The 17,994-nt window shown below is 44.1% G+C and overlaps 2 protein-coding genes across 6 annotated transcripts in view; both read left to right on the top strand.

Moving 5' to 3' along the window:
• JAML (junction adhesion molecule like) overlaps positions 1-5,780 on the top strand; it is a 34,737-nt gene extending 28,957 nt beyond the window's left edge. For all 5 annotated transcript variants that reach the window (XM_033205894.1, XM_033205896.1, XM_033205895.1 and 2 more), the window contains 3 exons: positions 1,724-1,817; positions 2,891-2,977; positions 5,329-5,780. In XM_033205894.1, the coding sequence (XP_033061785.1) occupies positions 1,724-1,817; positions 2,891-2,977; positions 5,329-5,421 (274 nt within the window). In that variant the 3' untranslated portion in view covers positions 5,422-5,780. The remainder of the gene's footprint in view (positions 1-1,723; positions 1,818-2,890; positions 2,978-5,328) is intronic.
• Positions 5,781-11,580: 5,800 nt separating this feature from the next.
• On the top strand, positions 11,581-15,030 carry LOC117080686 (protein C15orf41-like). The gene is given in 2 exon segments (XM_033205898.1): positions 11,581-14,314; positions 14,317-15,030. Coding segments are annotated over 2 exon segments (801 nt in total). The 5' UTR covers positions 11,581-13,602; the 3' UTR covers positions 14,406-15,030.
• The last annotated feature ends 2,964 nt before the right edge of the window (positions 15,031-17,994 follow it).

The raw sequence follows: 17,994 nt of genomic DNA, 5'->3' as shown, positions 1-17,994 counted from the left end.
CCTGACTTTTGAGTGTTCTTTCCCAGTGGGTCTTTGATCGTGCAGAAAACACTTGTACCTGCTAAGTTTTCACTTCCACTCCCTAGGGTTTCCTGATTTGGTTTTGAACTTGGCTGGCCTCTCTGAAGGTCTTTGCCCTGGGCATGCTCGGAGCACTGAGCTAGACGACCTGGGTTCCACTCTCAGCTTACTTCTCCTGTCTGAGCCTCAGTTTCCCCCCCAAAGGAAAGGTAGCACTTCCATGTCTAGTCGTTTATTCTAAAGAAATAATTAGATGGATATGCTGAGGTTTGTGCAAAACTGCAATCATGCTTATAATTAAAAATAGGGATCATTGCTAGTGTCTGTCAGAAAGGCAGTGATTCAGTGAACCAGTGTTTCACTCAATGAAACACTCCAGATCCCTCTATGTAATGACATGGAAAGATATCCAAGGGGTAAAATTGCAGAATTTATGGTATGACCTCATTTTTATAAAAGAGAAAATAATATGACGCTCACTCCAGCAGTATATGTACTAAATACATTTTATGTGAGCTTATGCTTACACTGAGAGAGGCTGGGAAGGATAGTTGTAAAATGTGGGTAATGGCGTGGAATTTGAGATGAAGGAGAAGGTGGATCCCACGGGGTGAGGGGTTGCAGGGAACTTCCACTTCCAACTGTTTACGTTTCTGTATTATCTGAATTATTTTACAATGAGAAGATACAACTTTAAAAGCAGAAAATACAATGAAAGTATTTCTGGCCAGGCGCGGTGGCTCAAGCCTGTAATCCCAGCACTTTGGGAGGCCAAGACGGGCGGATCACGAGGTCAGGAGATCAAGACCAACCTGGCTAACCCGGGGAAACCCCGTCTCTACTAAAAAAATACAAAAAAAAAAAAAAAAAAAAAAACTAGCCGGGCGAGGTGGCAGGCGCCTGTAGTCCCAGCTACTCGGGAGGCTGAGGCAGGAGAATGGCGTAAACTCGGGAGGCAGAGCTTGCAGTGAGCTGAGATCCGGCCACTGCACTCCAGTCTGGGCGACAGAGCGAGACTCCGTCTCAAAAAAAAAAGAGAAAGTATTTCCACTGAGACCAAAACATATGGTTTCTTTTCTAGCTTAAACCTTGATTTTTTTTTTTTTTTTTTAGTTCTGCCTTGGGCCAAAATAGAAAAAAAGAAAGTATATTCAGAAGGCAAATGGTCATAAGATCAAAGGCCAAGGGGCCCCGACAAGGCAGGCGCGGAGCTCCGGGCTTGGGGCTTGGGGCTTGGGTGGGGTGTTTGTGGGGATTATTCCGCTCCGCCCCGTGGAGAGGCCAGGAGCCCTTCGGATTGGCGTCTTGCTGAGCTCCTGCTGCCCCCTGCTGGTTCCGCGGCACTCCCTGGTCCTCAGAAATGTAGAGACGATGGTCAAGTGGAATCCTATCTCCCCTCTCTCTCTTCATTCACTTAAAATTACCTCTCCCATAAGGACTGAAAGTGGCTTGAGTGATAATAGAGAAGTCAAAGCCGTTTTTCAGCCTAAATTATCTCCAGAACGGCTTGTTGTTCTTCATTAGAAGAGATGCGCTTCTCAGGTTTCCAGGTGAGCCGGGTAGCCCTGGCTATAGGAGTCCAGAGAGAATAGTTTCTTCTCTGGGGTCTCTCTCTTCACAAAGCCAAGAGGGGGTCTCATGTAGGGACCCTTGAATAAACCATGCCAACTGGTTAATTCCACATGCTCTTTATGTCTTGCAGTTTAGTGAATTCTACAGTCTTGGTGAAGAACACGAAGAAGACTAATCCAAGGATAAAAGAAGAACCCTGCTATTTTGAAAGCTGTGAAGGGGAGGTGAACACACGCTTCAGCCTAAAACACTAAGCAGATGCAGGCCTGGGCCATTCTCATTCCCTCGGGAACTATGGGAATGGTTCTGGGCCAGAACCAGGCAGCAATTTCTGGTATTGGGCTGAGGAAAGAGCACTGCGCTTGGAGTCAGAAAGCTCTGCCACCCCCGCAGTCTCACCAGCAAAATGATGATAAGGATAAAGATATTATAGTTGCCTGGCCTGCTTGACAGGGTTGTTGTAAGGTTCACATAAGATGATGATACTCAAATGCTTTGTAATCTAGGAGGTACTGTTTGTCTAAAGTCTAATGGGGAATTATAATACATTCAGGAGTTAAGGAGTTCTAATGCTTAAAATGAAATAGTCTAAGACCTTAGCAAGAAAGGATTAAGAAGGACTTTTCTCTCCTTATTGATTAGTAATGGAGTTATAAATAATTGCTTCTAGAGACTGAGAAATTGATTGGTTTTCTTTAACTCCTATTCTCCTTTCTCTTCTTTCTGTAATTTTTAAAACGCTCTTTGAATAGTTACCTTTCTCTGTTTTGGGCTGTTTTTGTCCCAAGAGTAGGATTTTCTCCCAGTAGAGTGCAGTAGTCCAAGAATGGGCCACTGGATGCTGCTGCTTTCCCAACGAGTGACAGGACCATGAACCTCACAGTTGTGAGGCTCAATGAGGGCTGGCCCTGCCACATAAACCCTCTGAAGGAAACGATAACAATTCACTGTTGATTAATGCCATTCTGCCTTTACCGTAATTAGAAGGAAATAACCCCAGAATACAAGGAATTTAGCAAGATAAGGAACCCCTGCTGCTACCTAAACATCCATCTAAACAAAGATGTTTGGCTTTTGAAGCAAAGAGTTTGGTTCTTAAGACTGTGTTCTTTGACAGTTATTTTTCAAGAAGACCGAAGACTGAATTATCATTATTGGGAATTCTCTAGCTCTCAGTAACCTTTGAACCTCCCAGTTTGGGTGGTCGATGCCCAGCAAATAGGAATAGGTGGCCTTTTCTCTGGTGTATAAGATTCATCTAATTTTTAGGAATTTTTGTACCATTTTCCCCCTCTAGAAAAACATTTACTCTTCAATAATTATACGGGAGGTGATCGAGGAAGAAGAACCAAGTGAAAAATCAGAGGCCACCTACATGACCATGGTGAGAATGATTCTGGCCCCAGCTGAGCCAGGTGTCAGAGGCTCAGGTGGTGGTGGTGGTGGGTGTGGCTGGGTTGCCCAGGGAGGCTGCTGAGGGCAGTGATTTTTCTAAGTAGCAGGAAAGTCTGAGAAACTGAAGTTCTGCTGGATAGAAGAGTGATATCAAACTTTCTTACCCAAGTTCAAGGATTAAAGGTTATCACCAGAGATTATTTACATTAGTGGTGAAAAGAAGTGAAGAGTGGCCTTTACTGGGGGCAGGGAGAATGTCTTTTGCCTCATCAGTTCAATCTAATAAAGAAAACACGGTCGGGTGCAGTGGCTCATGCCTGAAATCCCAGCACTTTGGGAGGCCGAGGTGGGTGGATTGCTTGATGCCAGGAGTTCAAGACCAGCCTGGCCAATGTGGCAAAACCCCCTCTCTACTAAAAATACAAAAATTAGCCAGATGTGGAGATGTGTGCCTGTAATCCCAGCTACTTGGGAGGCTGAGGCACAAGAATTGCTTGAACATAGAAGGTGGTGGTTATGTGACCCAAGATCCACCACTACGCTCCAGTCTTGGTGACAGAGTGAGACTCTGTCTCAAAAAAAAAAAAAAGAAAAAGAAAAAGAAAAGAAAAGAAAAGAAAGGCTGAGTGCGGTGGCTCACACCTGTAATCCTAGCACTTTGGGAGGCTGAGGCAGGTGGATTACTTGAGGTCAGGAGTTTGAGACCAGCCTGGCCAACATGGTGAAACCCTGTCTTATTAAAAATACAAAAAATTAGCCAAGCATGGTGGCGGGCTACTTGTAATCCCAGCTACTTGGGAGGCTGAGGCAGGAGAATTGCTTGAACTTGGGAGGTGGAGGTTGCAGTGAGCTAAGATCGCACCACTGCACTCCAGCCTGGGAGATGGAGCGAGATTCCCATCAAAAAGAGAGAGAGAGAGAGAGAGAAAGAAACTAGGATAAATAGGATAAGATCCTTGGTCAAGTATTGTGTTGCAGTGAGTTGTTTTCCTTGCTATCAAAAGCTCAAAGTAGGGTTCCTTCCACTGCTTAGATTTTGTTTCTTAATTTTGTGACTTATTGTACCTTCTCATAATCTAACTGCCAGGCAGGCTACATGCTGGATCTCATACAATATTTTGGAGTCTGATTCCTACTTTCCCATTGCTTAGACTTTAGGCCCTTAGAGAACCACAGCACCTGGAAAAGGCACTGCAGGGCGTGCAGTGAGTAGGGGTAGGAACAAAAGGAGTGAGCTGGCGACACGAGCATGGTGCTATTTGTAGACTAATTATAGGCACCCAGCCCATTAAGGAGCAGTGTTCTGCTGGGTTTGGGAAGGCTGGCCTCCTCTGCTTGTGGAATGATGGGCTTTGTTTGTTCCTGTCGCACCAGCCCTGAGGACACATGACTCCCAGCTGATTGCAGCAGAGAGAGGTCTGCCAGGGAAGTGTGAGATCAGAGGCCTGGCCTGGATCCACCGAGTGAAACATTAACTCCACTCTGAAGTTGCAGCTGAATGGAATCATTTTCCCCCTGTATTTTTCTCCCATTTTGTTATGTGATGCTGCAGTAACTTGCGAGACCTCATCCTGGCTCCTGGAGACCTGCCGATATAGCTGCCTTGTGGCTCCTGCTGAGTGCGTCACCAGCCAGGGTGGCACTGTTTGCAGAAAGTCCCTGAGGTGGAGACGATGCAGGAGGAACAATTGTCTTCACAGCTCCCTTCCCCAGGTTTAATGCTAGGCGATTATGGTTTCGATTTTGTGGAAAACACCATTCCTCTCCTCTTGATCCAGATCCAATAGAGTAAGAGGAGAGGCCTGCGCTGCAAACTCAAAGGCCGGCAGGGGCTGGTCAAGTTATTTTAAAATATGATGTGCCAAGTTAAATAAGCCTGTTGGTGAATTTGGGACTGCAGGCCACTTGTTTGAGACTTCATTTATAAAGGTGTTCTCCGATAGAGAGCAGAGGTAACAAAGAGCCTTTGTATTTTGTTGTTGAATTGATGAAATTCATGTAAATGTAGTGGCACCTTGCTGTTTTCCCTTTCTGAGGCTGTACACACAGTGGTTAAGGTTGCAAGCTGTGGAGTTGGACAGACCTGGGTCCAAATTCTAACTCTGTGTTGCAGCCAGATGGTCTTGGGCAGGTAACTTGGCCTGTCTGAGCGTCAGTTTCCTTATCCTTAGAATGGGAATCATAATACCTACCTCCTGGTGGTAAGGATCACATGAGATGATGCATATGAAATTCAGTATTGGGCTGGGCTCATGAGAAGAGCTCAATGAATGGCAGCTGCTATGATTACGAACTACTTCTTACAAGCATGTTTTGTTTCTTTCTGCCCTTCCCTAACAGCACCCAGTTTGGCCTTCTCTGAGGTCAGATCGGAAAAACTCACTTGAAAAACAGTCAGGTGGGGGAGTGTCAAAAACACAACAAGCCTTTTGAGAAGAATGGAGAGTCCGTTCATCTCAGCAGCAGTGGAGACTCCCCTGTGTGTCCTGGGCCACTCTACCAGTGATTTCAGACTCCCGCCCTCCCAGCTGTCCTCCTGTCTCGTTGTTTGGTCAATGCACTGAAGGTGGAGAGTTTGGAGCCTGGCAGAGAGACTGGACAGCTCTGGAGGAACAGGCTCTGGTGAGGGGAGGGGAGCAGGGACTTGGCCTCCAGAGTGGGACACTGGCCCTAGGAACCAGGCTGAGCTGAGTGGCCTCAAGCCTCCCACTGGATCAGACCCTCCTGTGGGCAGTGTTCTTAGTGGATGAGTTACTGGGAAGAATCAGAGATAAAAACCAACCTAAATCATTCCTCTGGCACATTATTTCTAAATAAGGGTGGTTTGTGGAAATCGTCCTTTTTTTATGCCTTGGTTGATGGGGGAAGTAAAGTCCTGGTGAGGAATTTACAGTTAGAAACTTCTGGAAAAACTGAAGTTCCTGGAGGAAAGCCAAACCGTGCCAACACACTAGAGGATGGTTTTGGTCCTGGGAAAGGTTTGGGGTTAATGGGTTGGAAGTGGGGTATGAATACAGCTTTGGGATTTAACTCAGTGGTTCTTCATTCCTGCTGGGCATTGCTGGTGGCTCCTTGCGGGGCCTCAACACAGGCCTCCTAATTTGAAATTTCTCAGTGAAGCTTAGGCATTTGTCTTTCTTGATACTCATGAGTTGCCATGGTGGACAGTTACTGATTTAATTCTTGGTCTGAAATGTGCGGTTCCTATACTTTTGGTTGCTATTGTAAGATTTGATAAAGTTAGTCTTAAAAATCCTTTGGGGGGGGCATCCAAGTTGGTAATTAGGAAGTCAAACTGTCTCTGTTTGCTGATGACATAATCATAAACCTTGAAAACCCTAAATACTCATCCAAAAAGCTCCTAGAACTGGTAAATGAATTCAGCAAAGTTTCAGGATACAAAATTAATGTATACAAATCAGTAGCTTTGCTATATACCAATAGCAACCAAGCTGAGAATCAAATCAAGAACTCAATCTCTTTTATAATAGCTGCAAAAAAATTAAAATACTTAGGAATATACTTAACCAAGGAGGTGCAATACCTCTACAATGAAAACTACAAAATACTGCTGAAAGAAATCATAGACAGCACAAATGGAAACACATCCCATGCTCATGCACGGGTAGAATCAACATTGTGAAAATGGCCATACTCCTGTATTTAGTTTGTTTTCCTGTTCCTGATAAAGACATATCTGAGACTGGGAAGAAAAAGAGGTTTAATTGGACTTAACAGTTCCACATGGCTGGGGAGGTCTCAGAATCATGGCAGGAGGTGAAAGGCACTTCTTCCATGGTGGTGGCAAGAGAAAATGAGGAAGATGCAAAAGTAGAAACCCCTGATAAAACCATCAAATCTCATGAGACTTATTCACTACCATGAGAACAGTATGGGGGAAACTGCCTCAATGATTCAAATTATCTCCCACTGGGTCCCTCCCACAATATGTGGGAATTTTAGGAGTACAATTTAAGATGATATTTGGGTGGGGACACAGAACCAAACCATATAATTCCACCTCTGGCCCCTCCAAATCTCATATCCTTACATTTCAAAACAAATCATGCCTTCCCAATAGCCCCCCAAAGTCTTAACTCATTTCAGCATTAACCCAAAAGTCCACAGTCCAAAGTCTCATCTGAGACAAGGCAAGCCCCTTCCACTTATGAGCCTGTAAAATTGAAAGCAAGCTGGCTACTTCCTACATACAATGGGGGTAAATACAGCCATTCCAAATGGGAGAAATTGGCCAAAGCCAAAACAAAGTGGTTACAGGGCCCATGCAAATCTGAAATCCAGTGAGGCAGTCAAAATTTAGAGCTCCAAAGATGATGTCCTTTGACTCCAGGTCTCACATCCAGGTCACACTGATGCAAGAAGTGGCTTCCCATGGTCTTGGGCAGCTCTGCCCTGTGGCTTTGCAGGGTACAGCCTCCTTCCTGGCTGTTTTCATAGGCTAGCATTGAGTGTCTGCAGCTTTTCCAGGCGAATGGTGCAAGCTGTTGGTGGATCTACCATTCTGGGGTCTGGAGGACGGTAGCTCTCTTCTCACAGCTCCACTAGGCAGTGCCCCAGTAGGGACTCTGTGTGGGGGCTCTGACCCCACATTTCCCTTCTGCACTGCCCTAGCAAAGGTTCTCCATGAAGGCCCCGCCCCTGTAGCAAACTTTTGCCTGGGCATCCAGGCATTTCCACACATCTTCTAAAATCTAGGCAGAGGTTTCCAAACCCCAGTTCTTGACTTCTGTGCACTCGCAGGCTCAACACCACATGTAAGTTGCCAAAGCTTGGGGCTTGCAACCTCTGAAGTCATGGCCTGAGCTCTATGTTGGCCCCTTTCAGCCATGGCTGGAGTGGCTGGGATGCAGGGCTCCAAGTCCCTAGGCTGCACACAGAACAGGGACACTGGGCCTGGCCCACGAAACCATTTTCTCCTAGGTCTCCTGGCCTGTGATGGGAGGGGCTGCCATGAAGACCTCTGACATGCCCTGGAGACATTTTCCCCATTGTCTTAGGGATTAACATTCAGGTCCTTGTGACTTATGCAGATTTCTGCAGCCAGCTTGAATTTCTTCTCAGAAAATGGGTTTTTCTTTGCTATCACATTATCAGGCTGCAAATTTTCTGAACTTTTATGTTCTGCTTCACCTATAAAACTAATACCTTTAGCAACACCCAAGTCACGTCTTGAATGCTTTGCTGCTTAGAAATTTCTTCTGCCAGGTGCCCTAAATCACCTCTCTTAAGTTCAAAGTTCCACAAATCTCTAGGGCAGGGGCAAAATGCCACCAGTCTGTTTGCTAAAACATAACAAGAGTCACCTTTGCCCTGGTTCCCAACAAGTTCCTCATCTCCATCTGAGACGACCTCAGTCTGGACTTTACTGTTTATATTGTTATCAGGGTTTTGGTCAAAGCCATTCAACAAGTCTCTAGGAAGTTCCAAACTTTCCCACATTTTCCTGTCTTCTTCTGAGCCCTCCAAAGTGTTCCCACTTCTGCCTGTTACCAAGTTCCAAAGTTGCTTTTGGGTATCTTTTCAGCAATGCCCCACTCTACTGGTACCAGTTTACTGTGTTAGTTTGTTTTCACACTGCTGATAAAGACATACCTGAGACTGGGAAGAAAAATCGAAGCTACAGTTCCACATGGCTGGGGAGGCCTCAGAATCATGATGGGAGGCAAAAGGCACTTCTTACATGGGGAAGGCAAGAGGAAATGAGGAAGATGCAGGAGCAGTAACCCCTGATAAAACCATCAGATCTCATGAGATTTATTCACTACCATGAGAACAGTATGGGGGAAACTGCCCCCACAATTCAAATTAGCTTTCACTGGGTCCCTCACGCAACATGTGGGAATTATGGGAGTACAATTCAAGATGAGATTTGGGTGGGGACACAGAGTCAAACAATACCACTGCCAAAAGCAATCTACAAATTCAATGCAACTCCCATCAAGATACCACCACCATTCTTCACAGAAATAGAAAAAACAATCCCAAAATTCATATGAAACCAAAAAAGAGCTTGCATAGCCAAAGCAAGAGTAAGCAAAAAGAGCAAATCTGGAGGCGTTACATTCCCTGACTTCAAACTAAACTATAGAGTCAGTCACCAAAACAGCATGGTACTAGTATACAAATAGGCATGTAGACCAATGGAATAGAATAGAAAACCCAGAAATAAAGCCAAATACTTACAAGTCAACTGATGTTTGATAAAGCAAACAAAAATATAAAGTGGGGAAAGGACACCCTATTCAACAAATGGTGCTGGGATAAACGGCAAGCCACATGTAGAAGAATGAAGCTGTATCCTCATCTCTCCTCTATACAAAAATCAACTTCAGATAGATCAAAGACTTAAATCTAAGACCTGACACCATAAAAATTCTAGAAGATAACATTGGAAAAACCCTTCTAGACATTGGGTTAGGCAAAGACTTCATGATCAAGAACCCAAAAGCAAATGCAACAAAAACAAAGATAAATAGATGAGATTTAATTCAACTAAAAAGCTTTTGCACAGCAAAAGAAATAATCAGCAGAGTAAACAGACAACCCACAGAGTGGGAGAAAATCTTTGCAATCTATATATCCGACAAAGGACTATTATAATATCCGGAATCTACAAGGAACTCAAATAAATCAGCAAGAATAAAACAATCCCATAAGTAGGTGGGCTAAGGACATGAACAGACAGTTCTCAAAAGAAGATATACAAATGGCCAAGAAACATATGTAAAAATGTTCGGCATCACTAATTATCAGGAAATGCAAATCAAAACCACAGTGCAATACCACCTCACTCCTGCAAGAACAGCCATAATAAAAAAAAATTTTTTAAAAATAGTTGTTGGCATGAATGTGGTGAAAAGGGAACATTTTCACATGGTTGGTGGGAATGCAAACTAGTACAATCACGATGGAAAACAGTGTGGAGATTCCTTAAAGAACTAAAAATAGATTTACCATTTGATCGAGCAATCCTACTACTGGGTATTTACCCAGAGGAAAAGAAGTCATTATACGAAAAAGATAGGCTGGGCATGGTGGCTCATGTCTGTAATCTCAGCATTTTGGGAGGCTAAGGCAGGTGGATCATGAGGTCAGGAGTTCAAGACCAGCCTGGCCAACATGGTGAAACCCTGTCTCTACTAAAAATACAAAAATTAGCTGGTGGCCCATGCCTGTAATCCTAGCTACTCGAGAGGCTGAGGCAGGAGAATTGCTTGAACCTGGCAGATGGAGGCTGTGATCTGAGATCGCACCACTGCACTCCAGCCTGGGTACCAGATCAAGACTCTGTCTTGAAAAAAGAAAAAGAAAAAAAAGATACCTGCACATGCATGTTTATAGCAGCACAATTCGCAATTGCAAAGACATGGAATCAGCCCAATTGGCCATCAATCAATGAGTGGATAAAGTAAATAAATATAGTATATATGTATATATATATATATATACGCATGGAATACTACTCAGCCATGAAAAGGAATGAAATAATGCCATTTGCAGCAACCTGGATGGAACTGGAGAACATTCTTCTAAGTCAAGTAACTCAGGAATGGAAAACCAAACATCGTTATGTTCTCACTTATAAGTGGGAGCTAAGCTATGAGGATGCAAAGGCATAAGAATGATACAATAAACTCTGGGGACTCAGAAAGGGTGGGGAGGTGAGGGATAAAAGACTACACACTGGGTACAGTGTACACTGCTCAGGTGATGGGTGCATCAATATCTCAGAAATCCCCACTGAAGAACTTACTCATGTAACCAAACACCACCTGTTCCCCAAAAACCTATTGAAAAAAAAAATCCTTTGGAGTTGGGTGTAGTGTCTCATGCTTGTAATCCCAGCACTTTGGGAGGCTGAGGGGGAGGATCACTTGAGGCCAGGAGTTCAAGACCAGTCTGGGCAACATAGTGAGACCCCCATCTCAATAAAATAAATAAAATCGATTAGCTAGGTGTGGAGGTGCATTCCTTTGGTCCCAGCTACTCAGAAGGCTGAGGTAGGAAGATTGCTCAAGCCCAGGAGTTAGAAGCTACACTGAGATATGATTGCACCACTGCACTCCACTCTGGCCTGGGCAACAGGCTGAGATCCTGTCTCAAAATAAGAAAGAGGAAAGGAAGGGAAAGGGAAGAGGAAGGAAAAGAAGAAACAAAAGAAAATCCTTTGGTTCTGAACAACTTCCAGCCTCTGGGGATCAGCCTGGGCTCAGCTCCGGTCTCTTTCCTTGACTGCCACAGACCCTTTCTCATTCTCTGCAACCCTTTCTTCCCATTTAGCCATGCAGGGCCAGATAAAGAGGAGGTCTTTTCTGTTTTTCTGATTTCTGATCCAGTCTTAAATGAGGTTACATTTTTTTTTTTCTTTTTTTGAGACGGAGTCTCGCTCTGTTGCCCAGGCTGGAATGCAATGGCGCTATTACGGCTCACTGCAACGTCTGCCTCCTGGGTTCAAGCGATTCTCTTGTCTCAGCCTCCCAAGTATTACAGGTGATTACAGGGATTACAGGCGCACGCTGCCATGCCTGGCTAATTTTTTTTGCATTTTTAGTAGAGATGGGGTTTCACCATGCTCCCCAGGCTGGTCTTGAACTCCCAAGCTCAGGCAATCCACCCGCCTCGGCCTCCCAAAGTGCTAGGATTACAAGTGTGAGCCACTGCGCCTGGTGAGGCTACATTTTTGAATGATTCCCCCAACTATCCAAATATTAGGATCCTCTCATAACACACCCATTATGTTCTAGTTTAGACATGGATAAGCATCATTAAATGCTTCCTTCCTATCTGCCAGCTCTCAATGAGGAGTATGTCAGCGTTTTCCATATGGGTATTGAAGGCAGTATCCTGTCCCAGACATACCAGGGACGCAGATTGGTGAGACGAGTAGAGGGGGAAGAGGGCTCTCTTATATCCGGAGTGTTTATGGAGAGGAAGTGGTTTCATTTCTGAGCTATTAAGTAACATTCTCTCCTGGAATAAGGGACCCTTTTCCACTTCCTCAAATATTGTGTGCATTGGAAGATGGCCTTCAGGATACAGAGTTAGGTGGGTGGATGGTGATTTTACATCTGTTGATCAGGGTCTAAGAAAATAATTCGGATAAGAGCAGGAGGGTGGGCTGGACAACTTATCCACGTGATCCCCAGCAGGCACTTTGACAGCGAAAGTGTAGGTGTGGCCAAATTCACATTTGATTCATTCAGAGTTTGGCTTCCATTCTGGGTTCGGCAGTTGTGGCTGAGGGGGAGGAAGAGGAAGCCCACATCTCTGCTCCAAGGCTTCTTCCCCACAAACCTTCTTATCCACAGGCATGGAGCCAAGGTCGAGGGTGGAAGTCCACAACTATCAAATACTAATTTCACCTAAAGCCAAAGCAGCCCTACAGGGGACTGGGAAAGAGACCCGCTTCTCTCTCACCCCTTCTGCTAGAGGTGGTTTATCCATTACACCCAGGAACATGAAGGGAAATTGTGTAGGGAATGGGCTTCAATATCTAATAGTTCTGGTTCAAATCCTGGCTGCCTGTTACTCTTCAGTATTGCAAAGTGTATTTAAATCCTTTGAGGCTGTTTTCCCTGTATGTAAAATGGAGACTCACGGAGGTTTGTTTGTTTTTGCAAGGACTGAATGAGGTAGTATAGGGGATAGTGCTTGGCCTGAGCCCTCCATCTCCCTCAAATGTGTTTTCCCAGGTAGACGTATCTTCTTAACATCACTCAGAAAGGAAGAACCCACTCAGCAATGGGTTCTTTTATCTTCTATTTAATGCTAGTCAGTCTTTGCTATTCAATCTTAATAACACAATTAACAGTAGGGACAACAATATCTTCTGGTGATTCAGTCCCCATCTCTTAATTTTGATTTCTATGGGCAAAAGACCCTTTACCAAAATCCCTAAATCCCTCTTCCTATTCAAAGAAAGACTGAGTTAGGAAGCTGAGCTTAGGCCAAGGCTTTGTATAGCTCTGAGGAGACAGATTTTGAAGGACCATAAAGCTACTGAAGATCCTTGTAGTAGAGCCTTTGGAAAGCAGTTTTGTTACCTGACTTTGCAGTATTTTAGATCTCTGGAACACCAGATGCTCTCCTATTTGAAGGTTTGCAGAAGTACACAGGCCTTTGCCAACAGAAAGCAGCCCCAAGGGTGGAGGGAGTGGAGCTACTCATGAATAATGGAGAACCTAGCAACTTCAGAATTTGGCTATTGTGACTGAAAACAGTTCTGCCTGTCCACTGGGGATTGGTAGAAGATGAGCTAAGTCTCCTTTAAAAGGCTGCAGCCTTTTGTTGGCCAGGCGTGGTGGCTCACGCCTGTAATTCTAGCACTTTTGGGAGGCCGAGGTGGGTGGATCACCTGAGGTTGGGAGTTCGAGACCAGCCTGACCAACATGGAGAAACCCCATCTCTACTAAAAATACAAAATTAGCTGGGCGTGGCTAGGGGTGTGTTTCAGGGGGGATTGGGGCAAACCAGGCAGGCGAGGACCCAGGCCTGTGCCGCTGTTTGCCTATCCCTCATCCCTCGGCACCAAGGCTACTCGAGCCCCAGGGTGTTTTTTCCTTGTTCCCGCCACCTCCTAGTCCCTGGCCCAACATGATACTGACCAAAGCTCAGTACGAGGAGATAGCCCAGTGCCTAGTGTCTGTGCCGCCCACCAGGCAGAGCCTGAGGAAGCTGAAGCAGAGGTTTCCCAGTCAATCGCAGGCCACTCTGCTGAGCATCTTCTCCCAGGAGTACCAGAAACACATTAAAAGAACACATGCCAAACATCATACTTCGGAAGCAATTGAAAGTTATTACCAGAGGTACCTGAATGGAGTGGTGAAAAATGGAGCTGCCCCAGTGCTCCTGGACCTGGCCAATGAGGTGGACTATGTACCCTCATTAATGGCTCGGCTTATCCTGGAGAGGTTTCTACAGGAACATGAGGAAACTGCACCCTCCAAGTCTGTTATAAATAGTATGCTACGGGACCCTTCTCAGATTCCAGATGGAGTTCTAGCAAATCAGGTCTATCAGTGCATTGTGAACGACTGCTGTTATGGACTACTGGTGGCCTGCATCAAGCATGCCATTGGTCATGAGCATGAAGTCCTGCTGAGAGACTTACTTCTAGAGAAAAACCTGTCCTTCCTTGATGAAGATCAGCTCCGTGCAAAGGGTTATGACAAAACACCAGACTTTATTTTACAAGTACCAGTTGCTGTAGAAGGGCACATAATTCACTGGATTGAAAGCAAAGCCTCATTTGGTGATGAATGTAGCCACCACGCCTACCTGCATGACCAGTTCTGGAGCTACTGGAATAGGAGCTGAACTGCAACCGGGAAAGGGGCATCCTGCTCAAAGCCTGTTTCCCTACGAACATTGTCACCTTATGCCACAGCATAGCTTGACCCTGAAGATCCTGGAAGAGAAGCTGGGAGGAAAAGAGACCCAGCGTTGCATTACCATCATGGAATAATCTAGCACAAACCTAGGAAAGCTGAAGCCACAAAGTCCGAAGCCACCTTTGCACTCACCTGCAGAGCTCCAGAAGACCTTGATGGCAGCCCGCCCATGCTGTGTGTTTGCTGTATTCGATCTTTATGGCTTCCTGACTTCTGTGAGCCAAGCTGCAAAAATACACTTGATGAGAATTTCCTCTTTTAATAATGTCTTTTGAACACCAAATATTTTAGATTTATCTTATTTGAAAGTATTAGTTCCATTGTGCCTGGAAACCACACTCCTTTAGATTGGGGGCCGAGAGGAGACGACCCAACATTGAGGACAGTTTATTTTTAAACATGGCTAGTTGTCAGTATGTACGTGAGCTAGTATTTTTATGAGTAGAGTTTTTTAAAGGCACATTCTGTATACTGCTTAGTATATGCATTTTATACCATGTAATTATATAACACTCAAATAAGTTCGGCATTAGAAATGTTTAGCTTTGTATGAACTAAGTGTGCCAGAAATAAACCTGGAGCAATTTTTAAATAAGCAAAATAAAGGAGATTTTTCTATTTGTTCACTTTATTCACTTTCATGTACTTTTATATACTGCAAATCAGATTTCAGTCTAAAGAGAAACATCAATAAGTTAGTAATAAACCTATCTTTTGGGAAGTTGAATATTAATCTGTACCCAAAACGTATTTAGTAAAATATTTGCTACAACATTATAAAACATAACTTTTATAATGTTGAATAGATGATTTGGGAAATACTAACAACAACAATGTAACTTTTACAGACAGCTGTAACTTATATACATTGCTTGATTTTTTTCAAAAGACTAAATATGTCATTTATACTTTGTTCATTTTCTACCAAAGAAGGTTTGGAAAAATATGCCTGCTGCCTTTCCTTTTGAAGAACACAAACCTGGTCCAAACATGTGTGGATTTTAACTCTGAGTGGGGTGCATTAAATCAAAAGAGAGAGGAAGAAGATGAAATGCTAGAGAAGTATCAGCCAAACTTCTGTTTCAGTATAAAATTCATCCTGCAGGCTTCTGCGTGAAATAGAATGATTTGAAACCACTACTGTATTGCCTGGATACACACACACACACACACACACTTTATACAAAAATGTTAAAAGCAGGTTTCCTGGCATGTTCTTAACTGTTTTTTCTTTAGGAATAAATTACATTTATCTGCACAGATGTTGAAAATCCTGTTAAACCCTTGTCAAGGATTTGTTTATTTTTAAACAGATTTATGATGAACGTGAACAAATAAATTAAAAAATAAAAAAGGTACTTGCATTAAAAAAAAAAAAATTAGCTGGGCGTAGTGGCGCATGCCTGTAATCCCAGCCACTTGGGAGACTGAGGCAGAAGAATTGCTTTAACTTTGGAGGCAGAAGTTGTAGTGAGCTGAGATTGCGCCATTGTACTTCAGCCTGGGCAACAATAGTGAAACTCAGTCTCAAAAAAATAAATAAATAAATAAAAGGGCTGCAGCCTTCTGCCAGACCTTTAGTTATCTGTTCCTGGTTTGTCCTCCACCAGTGTCCTTTTCTCCCTTTTGACTAGTCGGTATTCTCACCTGTCTGTTGGTAATTGGCCATTTTCCTTCATAAAACACTAGCTCTGTGTGTGTGTGGTTGGAGGCAGCCACTGAGTTAGCTCAGTTATTTAGAGCTGCAGAAACTTAGGTTGCAGTTATCCTCTTAATTCAGCATAAACAAAGTTTCCCAGGACCACTGACCTTCTGTTCTGGCCAGCTGGTTTGCAGATGTGGTCTAGGGAGGTCAGGCAATCCATGACCACTTCTGTAAAACCCAACTACCAAAACATCTCTTCTTCAAAAAATAAGGGAACTTAAAGTTTTCTCAGAAAGCTGAGACCTTTCTCATTTCAAAGATGGTGCAAGCCATAGTGATTTACCCGTCTGAGAACTTTCAAAGCTGGATGAACTCTGCCTTGTATGTTCATGGCATTCTGTGTGTTGGTGCCATCTTGTCGGCCCATCTATACTTCATTTAAAAAAAAGTTTTAGGCCAGGTGCAGTGGCTCATGCCTGTAATCCCAGCAATTTGGGAAGCCCAGGCTGGTGGATCACCTGAGGTCAGGAGTTCGAGACCAGCCTGGCCAACATGGTGACACTCCCCCGTCTCTAATAAAAATACAAAAAATTAGTTGGGCATGATGGTGAGCAACTGTAATCCCAGCTACTCTGGAGGCTGAGGCAGGAGAGTTGCTTGAACCTGGGAGGCAGAGGTTGCAGAAAGCTGAGGTCATGCCATTGCACTCCAGCCTGGGCAACAAGAGTGAAACTCCATCTCAAAAAAAAAAAAAAAGTTTTAATGATATATGTATTTTTTATTTCAATAGATTTTGTGGAAGAAGTGGTTTTCGGTTACATGGATAAGTTCTTTAGCGGTGATTTCTGAGATTTTAGTGCACCCATCACCTGAGCAGTGTACACTGTATCCAGTATGCAGTCTTTTATCCTCCACCTCCTCACAGCCTCCCTCCGGAGTGCCCAAAGTCCATTACATCACTCCTACACCTTTGAGTCCTCATAGCTTAGCTCCCACTTATAAGTGAGAGCATACCGTGTTTGGTTTTCCATTCCTGAGTTACTTTACTTAGAATAACGGCCTCCGGCTCCATCCAAGTTGCTGCAAAAGACATTATTTCATCCCTTTCTATGGCTGAGTAGTATTCCATGGTGTATATATACACCACATTTTCTTTATCCACTCAGTGGTGGATGGGCACTGCTGTTGGTTCCGTATCTTTGCAGTTGTGAATTGTGCTACTATAAACATACATGTCCATGTGTCTTTTCCATATAATGATTTCCTTTCCTTTGGGTAGATATCTAGCAGTGGGACTGCTGGATTGAACGGTAGTTCTACTTTTAGTTCTTGTCTTTTTGTTTGAGATGGAGTTCCACTCTTGTCACCCAGACTGAAGTGCAGTGGCATGATCTTGACTCACTGCAACCTCCGCCTCCCGGGTTCAAGCGATTCTCCTGCCTCAGACTCTTGAGTAGCTGGGATTACAGGTGCCTGCCACCACGCTTGGCTAATTTTTCGTATTTTTAGTAGAAATGGGGTTTTGCCATGCTGGGCAGGCTGGACTTGAACTCCTGACCCCCGGTGATCCACATGCCTCCACCTCCCAAAGTGCTGGGATTACAGGTGTGAGCCACTGCACCCGGCCTACTTTTAGTTCTTTAAGGAATATTCACACTGTTTTCTATAGTGGTTGTACTAATTTATATTCCCACCAGCAGTGTAAAAGTATTCCCTTTTCACTGCATTCACACCAATATCTACTGTTTTTTAAGTTTTTAATTCCGGCCATTCTTGCAGGAGAAAGGTGATATCTCATTGTGGTTTTAATTTGCATTTCCCTGATGATTAGTGATGTTGCATCCCTCATTTTTTTCCATAACAGGAACCCTGTGCTCCATGCATTGTTGTCTTTCCTGCTGTTGGTGTACTCTCGCCTTGGATGCCCCTTTCCTTTCCTTCTTGCCTCCC

Source organism: Trachypithecus francoisi, unplaced genomic scaffold (assembly GCF_009764315.1).
Source record: "Trachypithecus francoisi isolate TF-2019V2 unplaced genomic scaffold, Tfra_2.0 Lachesis_group8, whole genome shotgun sequence".
Lineage (NCBI taxonomy): Eukaryota > Metazoa > Chordata > Mammalia > Primates > Cercopithecidae > Trachypithecus > Trachypithecus francoisi.
This window is presented reverse-complemented; position numbering and strand designations above follow the sequence as displayed.